Source organism: Falco naumanni, chromosome 19 (assembly GCF_017639655.2).
Source record: "Falco naumanni isolate bFalNau1 chromosome 19, bFalNau1.pat, whole genome shotgun sequence".
Taxonomy (NCBI): domain Eukaryota; kingdom Metazoa; phylum Chordata; class Aves; order Falconiformes; family Falconidae; genus Falco; species Falco naumanni.
This window is the reverse complement of record NC_054072.1, coordinates 2,740,395-2,760,620: the sequence shown is the minus strand read 5'-3', so window position 1 is coordinate 2,760,620 and position 20,226 is coordinate 2,740,395. Positions and strand designations below refer to the sequence as shown.

At 48.4% G+C, this 20,226-nt stretch overlaps 1 protein-coding gene across 2 annotated transcripts in view; it reads left to right on the top strand.

Annotated features, from left to right (window-relative positions):
* Positions 1–477: 477 nt before the first annotated feature.
* DPYSL2 (dihydropyrimidinase like 2) overlaps positions 478–20,226 on the top strand; it is a 55,631-nt gene continuing 35,882 nt past the window's right edge. The window contains exons 1-4 of one of the 2 annotated variants that reach the window (XM_040618038.1): positions 478–609; positions 1,543–1,912; positions 16,011–16,099; positions 17,380–17,564. In XM_040618038.1, the coding sequence (XP_040473972.1) occupies positions 1,562–1,912; positions 16,011–16,099; positions 17,380–17,564 (625 nt within the window). In that variant the 5' untranslated portion in view covers positions 478–609; positions 1,543–1,561. Of the gene's footprint in view, positions 610–1,542; positions 1,913–12,437; positions 12,851–16,010; positions 16,100–17,379; positions 17,565–20,226 lie in introns of those variants that run through there. The other variant, XM_040618039.1, reaches the window with a different exon arrangement.

Sequence of the window (20,226 nt, the reverse complement as noted above, 5' to 3'; positions counted from 1 at the left end):
ACCTCTGTGATAAAAATGTCTCTCCTCCCACCTACACAGCCTCGGCCGGCCTCGCAGAGCCCCTCGGTGTTCCCTGTTGGAACAAGCCCCTGGGAAATGACTCAGGCGACCCTCCCTCCGCATCGCCAGCCGCTGGAGCTGTTTATTTAGGTACAAACCCGAGAGAATAAGTAAAAAAGGATCCCCGACACATGCAGCTGTACCAGCCCCGAGGAGCAGGAGGGGGTGTTGGAGCCCAGCGGCTCAGGCCAGGCGCTGCGTGGCGGGAGGGGCTGGGGGTGCGGGGCGAGCGCCTGGCCGGGGCTGCGCCCCCCCCGGGGCTGCGAGCCCGTGGTGCTGAAGGGACAGCGCCGTGGCCCGGCCCGGCCGGGGGCTCCGCGGCCCGGGGGTGGCGGGGGGGCTCCGCGGCCACTCGCTCCCCGTCTCCCAGCGCAGGGTCGCTGTCAGCACGGGCAAGGGGCTGCTGCTCTGTCTCCTCCTCTAGAAACCTGCATCCAGCCGGAGCCGCCTTTGGCTGCCTCCCCCGATCCCCCGCGGGGAGGGACTGGGGGCTGCTGGCGTTGCGGAGGCTTAATTGACTTGCAAGGTCACTAATTTCGGCTCCTGGAGGTAAGTCCTGGTGAACGGCACATTTTCCTCTCTCCCTCGGTTCCCACACCCCTCTCCCATCTGTCTCTCTTTCTCATTCTCTTTCCAGTGCCATCAATCAACCCCACCCCCACCCACCCCCCGCCCGCCGCGAAGAGGGTCTACCCGAGTCATGGCACCAACGATGCCCCCAAACCCAAAATGATGAGTCAGCATTTTGGCTCCCACTAGCCCCACTGACCCAACCGTCATCTCATCTGCTCCCCGCCCTCCGGCTCCGCTGCCTTGAGAAAAGTGAGAAACAATAGGATTCCCGGAGCACTCCCTGACTCCTCCATTGCGGGGCTAGGGGAGGAAGGGGAAAGGGTGGTGGGAGGAAGGAAGAGACCCTTTCTCCCCCTGCCTTGGGAACACGCCTCCGGAGCGGCCGGAGGTGGGGGGGGGTGCTCAGTCCCCATCGGCCTCTCCGCAACTTGTAGCGAGAGCAGCACGCTGGGGAAGGGGAGGGGGGCGAGGGTGTGTGATGGGGGCTGTTGCTCCAACCTGATCGAGTCTATTTGCCAATTCACCACTCGCATCACTTCCGGATCAGTCCTCAGTTTCTGCTGCAGAGTGAGGATTTTTTTTTTTTTTTCCTCTCTCTCTCCTTTTCCCTCCCTCCCCATCTGGATGCTGGGAACTTGAAACCTCCTCCCCTGATTGCAGCAGGATCTGCCCCAACCTTCCCTCAACTTTGCACCGAATCACAGAAAACAGAGCGAGCCACAGGCTATATTGTACCGATGGGGGCAGGGGATCTGCCAGGCACAGCCCTTTGCAATTGATGTTGCCGTATCTCTAGGACCCAGAGCAATCTTTTTTTTTTTTTTTTTTTCCCCCCCTCTCCTCTTCTGGTGTGTGTGCGTGTGTGTGTGAAGGATCCTCCTGGTTACTGCTGTTATTATTTTCCCTTAGCAGGGAGACCACACAAGCCATGGCTGAGAGGAAGCAGTCGGGCCGGCAGGGTGAGGAAGAAGAAGTGCCAGCCTTCTTCAAAAACCTGGGCTCAGGCAGTCCCAAGCCCCGGCAAAAATTCTGTGGCATGTTCTGCCCAGTGGAAGGCTCCCTGGAGAACAAGACCATCGACTTCGACTCCCTCTCGGTGGGCCGCGGATCTAACAAAGTCGTGGCGAAGCAGAAGGATGTTGCCCACCTGGGTCCGGATGCTCCGTCCGTCTATTCCAGGCAGAGCGGGAAGGGAGGGGAACCATCTGTTGATTTCGGGAGAAAGGTGGAGATCAGGAGTGCCACTGGGAAGGAGGCGCTGCAGAACCTGAATGACAAGGTGGGTGCATATATATATTCTATATATATATGTGTGTGTGTGTGTGTATGTGTGTGTGTGAGATGCAGCTTGAACACGCGACAGGCTGCGGAAGGGCTGTATCCTTTCCACCCTGCAGTTTCTTGCTTTTATGTCACCTGCATGTATGTGGCAGTCAATGTCTTCCTCTAAGCAGCAGCATCTCTCCTAGAGCCTTCTTGCCAGACCTCTAATGTTATCCGTGTGCTCTCTGCAGGTGTGTATGTATGTGCACGGGGAGGAGGGCAGAAGAAGAAAGGAGCCCCCGCACCCATAACCACCCTCCCTTTCCCCGCCCTGCCTTCCTATTTGGTGATAGAGACCGACTTTTTTGTTTCTTAGGCGATTTGCCCCCAGCACAACCATAGAAAAATGCCCCACCCAGATAGTGAATGCAGCTCACTGGAACAGAAATGCAATTGTTAGCAAAAGAGCATCAATGAGCTTCCACCTACAGGGATCAGATCCCTGCAGGCTTCTTCCAGGGGAAACTCCTACCCCCTCCTCCCAGGGGAGGGCAGACTCCAGCGTGACCCCTGGGAGCTGTATTTCAATACCAATTTTGATCAAGGCCTCTGGCTACAGTGGGAATTCTTGCCTCGGGAAGATCTGGGACTTTCAGAGGAATGTGGCATTCTCTTAGAAACCCAGTGAACTCCTCCCAGTCTTTTAAGGCCCCTGAAGCTATTTTCTCACTCTCTGTATGTGTTGTGGTGTAATAAAGCCTGTCCCCTTCCTGAGGCAAAACCCATTCAACCCATAGGTCTAGCTGACCATGCACATTTGCTTTCCTCGATAAATAGATTTAAGGAAGCTTTATTCAGATCTGAGCCATGAAACACTTTGTGCGTTCCTCAGACAATGCTGGCTCCTATGCATAGGCTGGAAGAGTGGAAATGAATGAAGCACCAACCAGCAAACTGATAAACTCCCAGCATACTGGGAAAGAGTTTCTGTGAGCAGTTCCCCAGTGGGTTTACAGAGCAGTCCTTTCTTCTGCAGACTGTCTCTAGGATATACCTCCTGGGTTTTACTAACGGTATAGATTGCGTATACAGAGCAGAAGTCTGCCTGGAATTTATATGATGGGCTTGTTTGCCACTTTCTCCTGCTTTCAGAAGAAATGTGAGATATTACTAGGAGTATTACTGGGGGCTCCTCCCCACATCAGACCCTACTCTGCTTCTTCCTACCTACAGTAACCTAAGGGCTCCATCCAGCCCTGTTTGCACAACTGCTGTTTGTGGTGAGATCACAAAGGAAGGCCTTGGTTTTCAGAAGCGCTACGCAGCAACCTTTAATTAGGAGTGGGATGTGCTCCGTGCCGCATTAAACCCGATTTGCCAAACCCAAACAAAAGTTTGCCACTACAAATGCCTATGGTTTGATTTGACCATGTTGAAGTGCCTACTAACTGAGTAACTTTCCCTGATCTATTCGTCTTGTTGGACTAACCAAGGTGCGTCTCAAGAATAAAGGGCATACGCCCTTTCGTCTTGGGGAGTCAAAGGTTTTGCAATTTGGGACATTTTCAGGACTAATTTCAGACAATTTGAAGTGATGATGTCCTGCAGGACATAAGTATAAACAGGTGATATATCAATTCTGAAAAGATCAATTATTTTGTGATTAAAGGGTACCAGTATAATAATAAACATAAAAACCCCACAACTTTTAAGTACAACGTGGTGAAAAATCAGAAGTCCACACAGGATATTAATCACTTCTTAAAAAAAAGTGTGGGTGTTGGTTCTATTTTTGAAGATTGTTGTATAAACATTAACTGAGGGGATGAAATAATGGGATAGTGCAAAACGTTTGAGTTGTTTCTCGTTAGCTTTACATAACACTGATGCCAGTGGATTGTGTTGTGAGGGGTTGTGAGCATTTGGGTAAGTGCAGTCTTTTATTATAAATGTCTTGCTATGGATTGGCACTTTATTGCGGGAGTGTTTTAGCTGTGATGGTTTTCCAGCTGACTGCATCTATAGCTTGAATCAATGGTTAGATCCTCAGTGGGTAAAAATGGCTTTTACTTCGGTGTAGTTAATAGAAATGTGTTTTTGATGATAATCAGATCTCACCATATTAAAAAAAAAAGTAAAAAAAAATGTTGCAGGAGTGGCATTAAAGGAAACAGTGCATTAAAGTAATATCAGATAGCAGTTAAAAGGCTTCTGAAGTTTTGCAGCTGTATTTAGCCCATTATTTTCAAACCTCTGTCTTAAAGCATTTAATAACACACCTGAAATCGGTGCACACTGGATAGCCTGTACACTGTTTCGGTGTGATGGGGGTCTAAACTATGGTAGAAAGGAACAGTATGCTAATTTATAGGATCTTGAACTTTTAACTTGTGTGAATTATTTCACAATAGGCTAGAAACCTTACTGCTTCTTTTTCTTTAGCTTCAGGCTGACAATAGTTGCAATTTTTCTTGATACTATAACAATGAACATACAAGAAGGTCAGTCCATGCTCTGTTTCAGCAACCAAAGGACAATATTGTGAGCTGATGGGAATGGGTGCTGAGCAACTGGAGGCAATGAAGATAGGTGGAAGTATTTTAGCCAGTGACTGGACCCAAAGTGGGTTTAAAAGAGTCATCCTTTCTGTCACTGTATAGAGAGATCTTGTATTAATCTCCCCTGAAATGACGGGCAGAGCAAGATGGACAAGCTATTTTTTTTATTTTGCCAAGGTCTTAACTGTCCAGAGGATGAAAAAAGGAATGTAATTATTCCACATTAAGTTGCAATATATTGTTCTTCTGGTAAAGATAAGGGTAATCAAATCTCTTTGTGTCTATCCTGTCTAGGGTATTCTGTAGGCATCTATCATGGCCTCGCTTTATTGCCTCTGGGCCATGCTGCCTTATAATTCAGGGTTAAGATCATCTCTAGAGGCACCAGGAAGGCGCTCTTAGTTTAAGCATTGCTTTGCAGTTAAGCCTCTGGAGGCAGTGACCTATTCAACAGGTCTGCAACTCAGCAGATCTGAGGCAAGCTCTGCTCCTTCACAGCTGTCAGGCCTCGGAGAATTAGTGGTGTTTCTGTTTCGCATCCTAGGCTTTGTCATCTTCCCTGTTTAGGCTGTTAATGGCTGGTTCTGGAGCGGCTCGTTCAGTGTCGGAGCACTGCGTTGTGCTCTGAAGCCCTGACCTCAGTGGGGCCATCACTGTGGTCTAACAGGAATGTCATGTTCAAACCTGGGATTTCTTCAGTGAGACAACAAGCACTTGGTCTGGCTTTCATGGCTGTGCACCTGTAAGCCCGTTTCCTACAGGGATTTGCTACTCAGCTAGCATCAGGCCAGGGACCTGCGGCACTTACTCATAGCGCTGCTTTGTAGTAGTCAGTGCAGGCGCTGGAAGCTACCTCGTCTCAGAGCAGGGGGACTGATAAAATGACTTCCCAAGGCATTAGTCCCCTGTTCCTTAGATGAACAGTCTTGAGACACCTGCATTCTTCTGGGTTTTGAAAAACCCTGGCCATTGCTTGCATTACCTGGGTCATTCCTCTGTGTCTGTTTCCCAGGCTTCCCATGTGTGCGCTTGGTATTCCTTCTGTCTTGCTCATCTGTTGACGTTCTTTGGGACAGAGACAGTCTTTTAGGGAACATCTATATGGGGAAAGCAAGGTTTGATTGCAGGAGGGATCAGCAGGCCTGGGACTTGCTTTAATCTAGTTTGCACAGAGAGTCTGAGTAGGTGCTAAGACACTTCAACGCAAGTACAAGCCCTGGGATCCCAGATCTCTTCTTAAGTCGCTAACTCAGTTTCCCATTGCCATCTTGTTGTTAGTCCAGTGATTCAGGTGGTTCCCCTGTGCAACAGACACCTTCACACACCTTTTTTGCATCCCTTAGAAACAGTTCACGGACCTTTGGGAAGTGCAGAGCACTGGGTGTGAACTGCTGCTCTAAACCAGCAAAGCTATGTCCTAGTGTAATAAGCTAAGTAACGATAACGCATAATCAGAGACTAGGAAAATATTTTTATTTTAGAATTGACAGGAGAGGAATCGCTTGCAGTGTCATGAAGCTTTTGACATGACTGGACTTTCTGCTAAAACCTCAAAGCTCTCAGGATCATGGCTGTTCATTCCTGGAGAGGGAAAATAATGAATAACAGGACGTTGTTGAGAGCTCAAATAATCATAGACTCTGGAACGTTAATGGAACTGTTGTGTAAAACAAAGAAGCTGTTCCAGACAGCTGGAAATGCAGTTCCAAGTTTAATTGGTTACAATGCTTGCAGTTTTTCTAGCCTTGTTTCGACAATCATTGCTTGCAAAATAATCATAAAGGAGGATGACTTGTGTGTTCTTCCAATGGATCATAATAGTTTGTCTGACTACTGGAAAAAAAACACCCCACCAAACCATAGAAAAACTAACAATGATGAGCACAAATGCCAAATTCCTCTTCACTTCTTAGATCCCTCCTAAAGCCACCCATCTGCATAGCTGGAATGTGGAGTGGGCGTCTGGTGGAGTGGTCTGTCGGTGCTGTGGCAGGAATTTATCTATACCACAGTCTCTCACGCAGAGATGAGCAAGGGGCTGTGACACAGGGACAACATGCTATTTGGGCTAAAGCCTGGAGGGAAAACCTCAACACCTGGGGCCAGATCTCCCCACTCGGTTTGGAGCTGAGCCCTGTCAGAGGTCTGGGCTTTCAGCAGCACCTTGTGAAGCAGGCTTTGTCTTGGGGGATGGGTGCAGTGCCTGGCACCATGAGGTGGCAGCTTTGCGTGCCACCCTTATGCCAGTGCCCTGGCCATCATTTGACATGAGCCGTCTGTTTTTAGTAGGTGCTGAGCAGTTGTTTAAGTCTGCCTGAATTTTTTTTAACCTGTAGGACCATGTCTAACTCCCCGTATCACTTGTCTGTCTTGTGGCACATGAAATCTGTGTCTATCTTCTGTGGTGGTGTTATGAAGTTGGGAAATGACGTAGGCAGCAAAGCTCACGTCAAGGTGATGTGTGTGTTCTGCATGAACTCTCTTACCCTAAAAAGGGACGGCATTTGGGAGCAGTGCTGTAGGAAAGCTACCAAAAACCCAAACCTGTTTACGATTCACACAGAAGCACCATGTCCATCCTGCTCTTTGGTCACCTCCCAGAGATTTGGAATGAATCTCAGGGTGGGAGAATAGAGGCCAGAATTGAATTTGCTCATTGTCTGGGGTAATGTACATCAGAGATAGACCAAGCTGGCTGACATAAGCAATTGCTGAGAGCTTGATGCTTTGTCCTGTAGGTTTTTGGGGAAGGAGAAGGGGCTATAATGTTAAGAAGTAGTGAAAATCACTGTGAAAATAGCCATTTTTTTAGATCTTAATCATGGTTCCCATGGGCCTGCGGATGCTAAACTCTCGCCACTGGATGAAAGGGAGGACCAAGGACAAGGATGCCCAAGTGTCCCATGCCTTTGTTCCAGAAATGCTGTATTTAACTATAATGAAGGTCACAGCGTGAGTGTAGCTGCTCAGAGAGGAGTGCACATGTTTGCCATGTATCGTACTACTCATGGCAGAGCAATCCCTGTCTAGAACCCTGACGAGGGCTGTCTCTTTCCCGATAACGTGAGGTGATAGTAAATTAACCGTGGAGCAGTGGCTTGGACTTGTTTAAGGCCTATTAAGATTCTAGAGCACCCGAAATGCTTCAGGACAGTTCCTCTAAGAAACGCACTCTGATAGTAACAGTCATCTTAGAAGGTTATTTCTGAACTTTCTCAAGGTTTCCTGGGATTTTCAAGGAAACAAAATCAATTGAAAGCTTAATTTTAATTTGCAGATCAAACATGCATTTTTATTGACCTGTTTTTGTGGCTGGAAAGTGAATCTCCCTCTCATAATCTAAAATAGTCTATATTCAAAAAAGATTAGGCTGTTTCTCTGAGAAATTGTATGATTTTTATCTCCCTCATAGTAGCACCTTTGACCTCTGTGGTAATTTCCATATCTGGACAATTTTCTCCTGTAAGATAACAAAACAAATTAAAAGATGCCCATTGGCAAGTATAATTCCCCTCTGTAATTTAACATGTAGTGATTAATAACGGACAGTTCTTTCATCATCTTTTGGGAAGGACAGACGTACTCCTCGTGTCATGTGTCAGCCTGTATTTAATCCTCCCAACACTTGGTGAGATGTAGGGGACTGCTGGATCCCTGGGAAACTCCTTTGAAGCTGTTGAGACTCGGAGCTGATGCAGCAATGGGCACAGGTGGAATGGTGACAGAAAGTCAGGGCCTGATGGGTGACCTGGTGAAAACTTTTTTGGCCTGGTCCTGCTGCCTCTGATCACAAAACCAGGAGCCTTGCTGGCTTTGGCAGGGGGCGAATCCCCACAGGGAGGGGGGATTATTGGCATCCAACAAGCCTAAAGGGAAATCCAGAGCTTGCTGATGCTGTAGGGCTAAAATTTCAGGTGCTTCCAGGAATGCTTTAAATCCATCTCTGGATCCCTCTTTTTGTTACATCTTAAAGCGTGTTTCCATTTGCAGGTTTTATAATTTCATAGCAAAATGTCCTTGTGGATTAACCTTTAAGAATTCAGTAGGAGTAAAAGCAATCAGGTGTTGCAGAAATTCTGCGGCGTTTGTTGCAATTATGCTGAAATTCCATGGAGGAAGAGACTCTTTTAATAGATTCCGCCCCCCCCCCCCCCCCCCCCCCCCCCCCCCCGCCCCAACCATCCATAAACTCCAGAGTGGGGAATAAAATTCCTCGCTAAGTGCACGATGGTAGTGCACAGCACCTGTAAAGTTAGGATTCAGAGCTGATGTAAATTGACTTCAACGGATGCCTGTGATGATTTATTTTAGCATAATTATCACTGTGCGGAGATTCTCATATTCTTGTGCCATTTTCCCTCTAGACCTTTCCGGAAGACAAATTTAGACATAGACACAGTTCCTTTAGCACGAAATGCGTTTCTGCTGCAAAGAGCCTGCACAAGATGTCCTACGCTGGCTGGTATCTGTGCAGAAATGGCTGATGGCAACCTGGTGTATCTGCTGGCCAACACCCGCCCAGGTGCCCTCATCCTGCGGACGGGCCAGGGACACGCAGCCAGAGCAGAGCACAGCTCCATACATGGCTGGGGTAGGCGCTGGCGCTGCAAATGTGGGCATAATGCTCTGTTTTGTGCATTTCCTCTCCTCTTTTGCTGTTGGGGGGTTATCGTCGGGGCCCTCGGACGTGCTGATGTTGTGTAATTGAAGATATCGGTGCTCTTTGCTGCTGCTGTGACTTGGCTGCAGCGATCTTGCTGGTCCTGTCGTGGTGGCTGCAGGCCGGGAGCTGGGGTGGGCTGGCCAGCCGCGCTGCACCGCTCTCCTCCGCTGACGCTTGGCAAGGAAGGTTTGGCAGCGTGCGTTCTCTGTAGCACCTTCTAATTTTAGCCTGCTCAGCCTGCCGCCTGCATTAATAGACCTAAGGAAGACGAAGTGCCGCAACATTATCTAGAAACCCTGTCGCTTCCCGCAGTACCTTGGCAGGTAACGGCACCGCTGTGCGACAGCTGGATCGGGTACAAACCTGCAAGGAGGTACGAAGCGGGTTCAACTCTCCTCTTAACTTTGGACCCAACTCCGGGCCCTGATATTTCATAAATAATCATCTTTCTTCGTTTAACCCACGGGGGAAACGATACACAAAGTATAGCTTTACCAGAGGAATGAATCAGCTTTTATTTAAAAAAAAAAAAAAAAGCAGGCACGCATCTTGGTATTCTCTGACTCTGTTCTCCGCTTGTTCTCATCCCAACATTGTCCTTTAGATACAGCTCTTCTCCTTCCCTCCTGATCACCTCTCCTCACGTCTATTTATACAACAGACAATATCCATGCCTTGCCTTTGTTTAGCAGGGCTAACCAAGCCACTTTGCAAGTACGTTAATAATTTTTAAATTATTTATTTTGACAAGCTTTTAGCTCATGCCTAAAAGGAAAGAAAATTGGGCTGTATTGGCACTTGGTGTAATGGAGCTAGAAGATAGACTTGGGAACTCAGTTCTGGTCCTTCTGGTCATATGGAAGTTTTTAAAATTTGGTGCTGTGTGGATGTTGAATATTGAACAGCCATGTTTTTCAGCTCTTTTAATCTCTTCATGTATTTTATTCTGTACTACTTAGGTTCTTGCAACATGGTGATGGGAAGGAAAAGCTAAGTGTCATCTGAAGATTCGCTATTACTTTCTGAACCTAGTCGCTACTGGATCCAGGTTATGGAACGTATTCAAAGTTCAATAACTGCTGTTCTGAATTAGGCCCATATGCAGTAAGGATTGCCTTTAAAAAAAAAAAAAAAAGTATTTTAAATAGCTGTCTTTGAGCAGATGAGAATAGCTTTAGAAATATTAGCGTGCTGATGACATCACCCCTTAAAGGTGCCTCTGTTTCTTCTACCGGTACTGCTGTTCCATAACTTTTAGCATAACGTGGAGACGTGACCTGCCCAAGGTCGGGGAGGTGAGTCAGTGCTGGAGATGCGCAGGTTCCTCTGCCGTGTTGGCGGTCCTTCCTCTGTAATCATCTTGCTGCTGCCAGGGCAGGATCTTGAAATGGTAGCTGGACTTAGCACCTCAGGTCAGCTGCCCAAGGGCCTCGATGCCATCGCTCAAACCCTTCGGCAGCGTTGGCTGCTGCCTTTAGAGCTGAAGACACGCTTTTACCTGGCAAGCAAAGGCAAGAAACCATTCAGATGTGAAATCGAGGAGGAATGCTAGTGTGAAAGAGGGGAAAAAAGGAGCACTTGTGCTGTCTAAATTTAGAAATCTGATGTAGATGCTTTCTTCCATGTTCTGAGCAAAAATATGCTGAGATTTCAAAACTTCTTCCAGCACAGATCAGAGAGGGGCAGGATATCTCATTTAGTATTGTCTATTCTAATCATTAAATCAAAATAAAACCCTGCAGGCTAACAAATTAATCATTTTGTTACTGTCATAGTGAGCCACTTACTCCTTTGCTACTAATTGGATATTAACTGATTGGCATATTAGCTACTTAAATGTTGCCTGATGCCCTACCTATAACCAGGAAAAGCTCTTTTACTCTTTGCCGTACAGTCTTCCTGTGAACTAATGTACATAAAAGGTCCTGATAGTCACCTGTTCGAACAGATGTTGCCTTTGTAACGATTTACTGCAGTGATATACCAAAGGTTTTAATATCTTAGGGGCCGTGCACGCTGTGTTTCACAGAACTACTCGGGTAGGTAAAAGATCAGTGCATTTTGTGCTAGCAGCTTGCAGTTTGCTTTGTGTGTTGTGGAATTCATTCGTGACTGAGGGAAGAAGGTGAGTCTGTTGGTCATGGATTGTTACAACCTTCAAGCAGAAGTGGGTTTGTGCTGTTTGTGGCTTCCTCAAAAGGGGTCTCGTACCTTCCCCCAGAGCAGCTGATGTAAGAGGAGCTGGTGTAAGCAAACAGATGTCTTTTGAATGGTTGTCCCATACTCTGGCCATGAATCCCATTGCTCTTCGTTGCACTGGGGGCAAGTGCACTGTAAATAAGGACATATTTGTGCCATTTAATGCGTTTCTTTCCTTGAAGTACCAGCTTATGGAGTTCAGGGACTGAGAAATTTAAGACCCCAAGTGTGACTGAAACATTGAACGCGGAGTTTGCAACACTGGACTAGTAAGAAATGGCCAGAGTGATGGGGAGAGGACCACCGTCGTAGCTCTGAGCCCACCTTTCCCTGGCACTAAAGCTCCAGGTTAGTGACCAGGGCTGGGGGGACAGGGTGGGGCTGGAATCCGGGCTGCATTTTCTGGACAAGGGGGTGTAGAAGGCATTTCGAAGGCGTGGCTGACACGCTGAGAAATCACATACCCGGGAGTGGCTCCAAACCTTATTTCCCCTCGGCCCCCCCCCCCCCCCCCCCCCCCAAGCTGCTAATGCGTCCCACCAGCTTCCCGCTCCGCTGGCGCCAGGGGCGGGGTGGGACAAAGAAGATGGAGGGCAGCGCGCTCCCCACCGCCCCGGGGGCAGCCCCCCCTCCTCCTGCGGGGGTAGGAGGGGGGTGCCCGCAGCCCCCTGCCCCCCCCCACCTCCCACCCCGGGGGGAGCCGTTGGAGCCCCCGCACCCGGCGCGCCATGCTTTGCGGCGGAGCGCTGGCAGCCCCGCCCCCCCCCGCCGCGCCCCGCCCCCGGCGGCCGCTCCCGCCACCAGCCGCGCGCAGCCCCGCGCCTGCACTGACGTCCCCACTGCGCCACTTTGCATACGGGCACCTCCCCCCTCTCCCCATTGCACGGCAGCCGCCTCTCATTTGCATCCCGCCGCGCTCTCGGCCAATGGCGCCCCGAGCTGCGCGGCCCCCCCCGCCGGGCAGAGGGGCGGGAGCGGGTGGGGGGCGCATGCGCGGCTGCCGCCGCCGCCCCGCGCTGCCGCCGCCGTTGTTGCTGGCGGCGCTCGCCCCCTCCGTGCGCGGCCGGGGCTGGGCCGGGCTGGGCCGGGCTGGGCCGGGCTAGGCTGGGTTGGGCCGGGCTGGGCTGGGCTGGGCTGGGCTCCGGGCAGAGGGAAGAAAGGGAGACGCGCAGGGGTGGCAGCTTCTCCCCTTCCTGCCGTTGCGGAGAGCAGGGCTCGCCTCCCCGCCGCGCCGCGCCCTCCCCGGCGGACCCCCCGCTCCCCATCCTTGTGATCGCATTGATTAGGGCTCGGGGGAATTGATTTTTATTCTTATTTTATTTTTATTTTTTTTTTCCGGTAGAGGGGAGGTCGGGGAGCAGTTGCTGCACGGGAGACAATAGCGATACAGCAGCCGCCCCGCTTCTCCGACCACACACACACACACACACACACACACACACACACACACACAAAAAGAAAATTAAATAAATAAATTGGGGAGTGATTTCCCAAGATGTCTTATCAGGGGAAGAAAAATATTCCACGGATCACGGTGAGTCGAGTGCACGGGAATAAAAGCGGGGGAGGGGGAGGGGTGCGCGGGGATTAAGCCCTTTGTGTGCGCGGGCAGCGGTGGCCGCGGCCGGGGGCAGGATAATGAGATCAGGGCGTAGCGCGGCGCTTCCTCCGCGGGGGGGGGCGGGGGGGGGCGCGGGCGGCGGGGCCGGGGGCGGCTTCGAGCCGCTGCATCGCCGCGATCGCGCCGCTGCCGCCGCGGGGGCAGCCGCACCGATGTGCCTGGGGAGGGAAGGGGGGGGGAGGCGGCTGCCCTCCTGCCCCAGCCCGGCCGGGGGGGGGGTCGGCCGGAGCCCCCTGCCCCAGTGGGATGGGGATGGGGCAGGGTTTGCTCCGTTTCCCCGAGAAGCTTCTGGCAACGCTGGGTCCGCTCCTCGGTGCAATCCTGCTCCTCGGTGCAATCCTGGGGGAAAAGGGACGGAGCCGTTACGTAAACCCCCCCTTGCCTGATCCCGGCAGCCGATTTAGGGCAGGTATTGCAGATCCCAGGATACTAACTTTTCCTTACGTAAGGCGAGCTATTCCCATCTAACGGGCTCTTACAGCCATTTATATAAATAATATTTTTTTTTTTATTATTTTTTTTGACACAGAGTTGTTCATTACTGGCAGTGGCTCCCAGACACACCCATCCCAGTCCTCCTTCCCTGGTGGAAAAGTGAGCTCCGAAATGGAGCTGAGTGAGGTGTGACATTTCTGGGCTGCACCGTTAGGTTTTACAGGGGGTTTAGGAAATGCAGGGGATGCACAGAATCCCTACGTGATGCATGGAGCGTCCTCTCTCTCTCTTTTTTTTTTTTTTTTTTTTTTTTCCCCCTTCCTTCTCGGGGTGGGTAGTTTCCCTCCTGGAGACCAGTGGTGGAGAGTTTAAAAAGATGCCTGCGTTTAAATATTGATGAAGGTTACTGCCGAATTGCTGTCACGGGCCAAAAGTACCGTGACGCATTTTTCTTATGACTGACTGCTCTGATTTATGTTGCGTGCACCCGATGCGATCCTCCTGCAAAGATAAAGGATAGAAAAAACCTCAGATTTTTGTCTTATTAGCTGTTGTATAAACCCGGAATCTCCTGGGACTAATGCTTGAGGAAGAAGGAGGATAATTGATGCCTGGCTGTTTTGATTGCATCGGTAGGGTAAATACAGATAGATTTAGTGGCAGCCCCTCGCACAGTTGCAAACTGCAGGCGCTTTTGTCTCCAAGGTGGTTGAAACGAGCAGAAGGATTCGCACAGATTCCCGAGCCTGCCATGCAGCCACGGCAGGAGACCTGTTTACTAGCAGAAGCACTCAGCATCATTAAAATGGTCGAGTCTGCATTGTTATCGATAGCTATATGTATATATTTTTTTTTCTTCTGTCTTAATTGACGCCCAGTGCGTTAGGATTTGGGCTGCCAGTGGCATCGATGGCCAAACTGCCCGATTTTGGTAGTAGTCGGCCTTTTTTTAAGAGCACAAGGAGCCTGCACTAGAGGTGGGCATAAATACTGCAGTGTTTCTGGAAATGGTAAACATGTAGGACAGTTTGCTGTAGAGGCTGGCGTTGAAAGACAAGTGGGTTTTTCACGCCCCAAGTTAATTCATTCAGGCTTATTGGCATTCACTGCAGATCCTAAATTTAAATCTTGGGGGTTTTCTGTCTTTGTGTGTTTTTTTTTGTTTTGTTTTGTTGTTTTTTTCAATTGGTGGCCTTATTCAGGGAAACTCTCCATTGCAGCAGTAGGAGGAAGGAGAAAGAAAAAAAAAAAGGAGGGGGAAGGAGAACATTTAGCATCTCGTGGATGTTTAGCCATTATATAAAAGGTGGATGTGATGGAATAAATCAGCAGTGGATGCAGTAGCCCTTCTGACATTACGAGAGCCATGTCAGCTTGTTCAGTTGACATTTGGGTGCTCCAACTCTTCATTTTTGTAGCTCTTTGGGAAAACGCCCAATTCTTTTCTTCTGTCTGCCCAGCAGAGTGTCCCAGCTCAAAACAAGGGCCCTGTGCCCCGCTGTCCCTGCCGTAGGTGTATTTGCTGTAAGTTCGAGGCATCACCAAGTTGAAGTCTGGCGTTCTGCCCGTTCTTGATGTCAGCTTTTGGTTTCACCGGTCTTCGGCTGTGCTGTTCTGGTATAGCTTTGTTCTCTTGCAAAGACCTTTTTGGGAGGAGGAAAGAGCATCGGAGTAAGCACAAGGGCCGAGGTGTAGCCTGAACTGAGCACTTGCGTAACGTGTGTGTGCTTGGCTTTACGTATGTGCATCAGTAACGGAGGGGGCAGAGGAGCACAGCGGTCACTTGTAACTTTCCTCCCCACCTAGAGCTCTGCAGAGAGTGTTCCATTCTTGGTTTGAGTACTGCAAAAAAAGATAAAACTCGGTCGTGACCTAAAATCTTGCAAAAGCAAAGTGTAACCTGGGCTGCGATACAAGCGCATTGCCCCATAGCTGCCTTGTTATAATTCCCTTTCTGTTCCTGCCAATCTGTCTTCTAATGTGAGGAAATTTTAATAACTGTTTTTTAAATCCTTCTCTTGAACTTCATTTGGTAATATGGGCTTATTTCCATCTGATTATGCAGTAGTGCTCTGGAAAGGCGGTAAAAGTATCCACTGCGTCGAAGCATCACTAAGTTGGACAAAATGAGTTTGTTTGTGTTGTGTAACCCATGGCAACAGACTTTTGGTCCATTTCCCTGACAGCAGTTGACTCACAGTTAGCCAAGTAGTGACTCCAGCGTGTGGGTGCATATAGGAAATTTTGCATATGACCAAGGCAGAAAAAAAATAGAGATATAGATGCGGCTATTACGCATCTCTCAAAGTATATACTTTTGCTGTAGGTGATGGTGGCAAGCTGCAGGTATGGGTGAAGCTGCCAAGTAGACAACTGTGGTGGAACCCAGCTCCTTCTCCGTTCTGCTTTTTTGTTTTTTTTCTTTTTTTATCATTAGTGTGATGAAAGGACCCGCAGATGAAATAAAATATTTTATCTTTCCAGTTGAAAGTGCGGCAACTGACTTGTGCTTTGACATGTGCTTTTGAATAATGTAGGGGTTGTTTCCGTCTCTACTCTTTCATCCCTGGAGTGACACTGCAGACTGTCAGCTTTCTCACAGAATAATTATGTATTGTTTTATGCTTCTTTGTTGCAGAGTGATCGTCTTTTGATCAAAGGTGGTAAAATAGTTAATGACGACCAGTCCTTTTATGCAGACATTTACATGGAAGATGGGTTGATAAAGTAAGTGATGCCCGATACCGTGTCGTTACTGGAAATGTACAGAAACGTACTGCAGATTAGCAAGGAGTAACTCAGTCTTAGTGAGCTGTATTAAATTGCAATGAAAAATGAACGCTATATGTATATTCTGGTGTTTGATGGAAGAGCTTTAAAAAAGGTGTTGAATTAAATAAACAAAGTGGGCCAAACCCCCACTGTTATTAAAGCATAGGTCAAAGGGGGTATTTACATGGGTTTAATTTTAGCCATGTGAATAGCCTCACGTGGAGATGACACGTGTGTTTCAAGTTACCTGTGTTGTAGTGTTTTACTGAGTTATGACTTCAGATATTTTGAATCCAGAGTTCAGCATCCTAATACAGTTTAGGGTGGGAGGCTGGAATTAGGTGACCTCTTCAGGTCTTCTGCAGCGCTGTCTTCTGTGGTTCTATGATGCAAAGATCAATCCAGACCCCCTTAAAGTTCAAAACGAATCCTGTAGCTTAAGGGCTGAGGTTCAGACCTCTTTCCGGCATGCTTCTGTGTTTTCAGTCCTGAAACATGCATGTCTGGCATGTTAAATGTATTGCAGATTTCTTTGGAAAATTACGCTTAGGAAAAAACAGACGAGCCAGAGGTTACAAACAAGGAATTTTCCTGTTCTGGCTAAACGGTCAGCACATGTGCATTGTTAATCAAGGTTAAAAGTTAAAGGAGCCAGCCAAAGGCAGCTAATTAATTGCAATGTGTTGTCCACTATTGCACTTTTAAAAATGGGTCTGTCAAGAGCTGAACTGGAGAGACCTTCAAGGAGTTTGGTAACCGCTGTCTGCTCGGGTTTGTATTTGTGCAGGGACTACGGCACGTTTAGGCGCGAAAGGCAAGTAGACAGGGCAGAGGCAAAAATCCTTCCAGTGCTCCCAAAACCGTGCTGACATCCGAATCGCTGTTAGGGAGAGGCAAGCGTTGAACCGCCACTTGGCAGCCCCAGTCCAGTCCCAGTGAAGTCCCAGAGGCTGATCCTCTGCTTGGTGCAGCCATCGTCCGATGAGCCGCGCGGCTCCTTCTTCTCGTTCAGTCCAATACCGCCCCGAGGTCCTGAAGTAGTCGCACACTTTGCTCTCAATTACGCAGTGGCTTCAAGGGGAAGGAGGGAGTGTTATCAGCGATGTATGCCGTCCTGTACGATGCTTCCTATGGAAAAAGCAAACCCTGGCCAGGCAGAGTAGCACAGGGGTGTATGTTTACAGCCCGTTCGCCTTGTTTGTGTCTGACCCGCTGTTTGAAACCTCTTTACCCAGGCAAATAGGAGAGAATCTGATTGTGCCAGGGGGAGTGAAGACTATTGAAGCCCACGGCAGGATGGTGATTCCTGGAGGGATTGATGTTCACACCCGCTTCCAGATGCCGGAACAGGGGATGACATCTGCTGATGACTTCTTCCAAGGGACCAAGGCTGCGCTGGCTGGAGGCACCACCATGATCAGTAAGCGGGCTGGTTTTTCTCTTCCAAGAAAGCTTTACTGTGTCTTTCTCAGCTATGGGCAGAAACTTGTGGGCTGTGTAAGTCATGTGATATTGTGGACCAGGTACCAGCCGTGGGGGATTTCTGATGTCTGTCCAGGCTGCTGAGAAGAGCTTGTGTAGGGGTGGGGAAAAGGGGTGGAAAAGCAAGACCCCAGGACTTCCACATCTCGCAGCTGTCGGTTGTTTCACTCTCGCCTGCTCTGTTGGCAGGGTTTCCCTTGCTCCTTGTGTGACTTTGCCAGATTCTGGGGTGTGCTCCTACTGAAACCACTGTCACTTTGACCTCTGGCTCCAGTATGAGTAGCAGATTCTCCTCATTGCTGTGCCGTTGTTCCTTTCTCCATGATGACTGTGGGTAGATGTCCCATCATATGGTTCACCCCCAGAAGCTTGATGCCAGTGTAGTATGTGCCTTTGAAAACTGGGCCACTTAATTTAAGGATTTATACATGCCGACTTATGTATGCAGCTTTAGCATCAGGATTTTGTTGGCATTGTTCCTTTTGTGCTCATACCCTCTTTGGGAGGAAGAAAGAAATTGGGAAATGAAAATATCTCAAAATAAAAAGACAGACAAACTGAGTGTTCTGCTGACACCAGGATTAGACACTCCTAGTGTTCCCCTCTGGCTCTGAAATGCCTCATGAATGACTTCGAGGCTATCTGTCCCCGCTTGTGTTGGCTACAGATGCTTGGCTTGTCAGAGCCAGGATTTTAAAGCTCTGTGAGTCATTGTTAACCTTGTTTAAGCTAGAGAAAAAAATAAAAACCTCTGTTGCAGTGCAGCTGATCACCTGTGAACTGTAACGCTGCATCCTGGAGTCTGTTCCGCCTATGGGAATCAGGGATAATGGTGTAAAGTGATACAATATCTGAGCATCTTGCATTCTTTCATGTCCTTTGAGGTGCTGCCATTTCGCAGGAGGGGAGTTAAGGTACAGGGAAATAAAAGAGCATCGTTCAGAACAGGTACTAGTGTCTATTGTCCGATCCACGGATATAGAGAGATCTTAGGCACAGCCAGGAGTCAGACTGACTCTCCTCAGTTCAAACCTAGTTGCTGATGGACCTGGACATCCTCATCTCTTGGAGGATGGTTATAAGCGATCTTTGATCCCTGGCCTGGTTGGGCGGACTCTTGACATGGAGGTCGGGAGCAGGAGCCAGTGGTCCAAACACAGCTGCACTGTCTGTGTTTCAGAAACAAGTCTTTTTCTGGGTCTGGACCTTGCAAAGAGGTTGTGTCTGGCCTGTGAACTTGGTCTAACGCTTCAAATAAATAGCCTTAACACCCACCCCACCCCCACTTGGAAACTACTTTTCATGTTATCACTTAGAGTATGAAATTTGTGTATGAAGATAACCTGACACATACACAGAACACGAAGGGGGATTCATTGTGCATACTATGGTCTCATTGCGCATACTAATAGCCACTTTTTCTTCAAATCTTTGCTGTCAATTGAAATCAATAACACTGAAATGGTATTTTCTTTACAATTTCAGTTCATTGACATTGTTTTGTTGGTTATTCCTTTGTTACTAGTACACCTGGTTCACACTTGAATTATCGTTTTGTTCTTCCTCGTTAAGTTGAATTTGATCAAAATAACATTCTCTGTCACATCTGTATCTGACCTTTCAGCAGCGTTATTTCCCCCAGTGCCACTTTTTAGAACATTTTAGGCAGAAAGTGCTTTGGCAGGATTTTCTGAAGTAGCCCTTTGCTTTGGTCGCCGAAGCGTACTGATGCAAAGCCTCGTGCTTGGACCTTTCTGTGTCTGTGTACGTGTGTATTGCCCTTACGACTGTGGTATCTGAACACCTCGCTAACGGTGTTTGTAACACGTCTCTTGAGTTAGGGAAGTTGGAGGAGAGTCGCCCATTTTACAACTTGTCATTTTACAGCTGTGAAAAATTAGCACAATGTTGATTATGGCTGTGGGCAAACCCTGTAGAGGAGGCTAAACCTGACCGTACTGCCTTCCAGAGCGTCTCGGATTAGGATAAAACCATCTCTGAACAAAAACCATCTTCCTAAAGAGTAGCAGCAAGGACAGTAACTGAGCTGCTTAGGATGATGGAGAGAGACATTCCTGATGGTTGGGTATCAGCAACTGGAGCTGAGCAGTGGAAAGAAGGATAAATAATCCAACTAGACTTCAAAGCTTCCAAGACTCTCCTCTATGTCAGCTCAGCTGTTCTCTCAGCAAAATTATACCATTTGCAAAATTGCTTTTCCACATTGAAGCATGCAAAACTGCCGTCGTGAGCACGCTCTTGGTGGGTGGCCTTTGGTTTTTCCCAAAGCAGGTGGGAGTTGTGGTTGATTGCAGCTTTTTTTTTTTTTTTTTTTCTTTTATGATAAACAGGACAACATTTAGTGAACTAGATTCATAATATCACAGATTACGGCCTGAAAATGTTAACACGCTAATGCTTGTCATATATTTTAAATACTGTGTCTGGGACTTTTCAAAAGAGAATATGCTCTTCTCCTGGAAGTGTGGCTGGCTGCGTGCCTCCGTTCTTTGGGCTTTTTTGGAAAAGCTAGCCTCATGGATGTGAACTTTATGGGGATGAAACACCCATGTTTCTTCATTTGTGCTTTGGGCAAACTT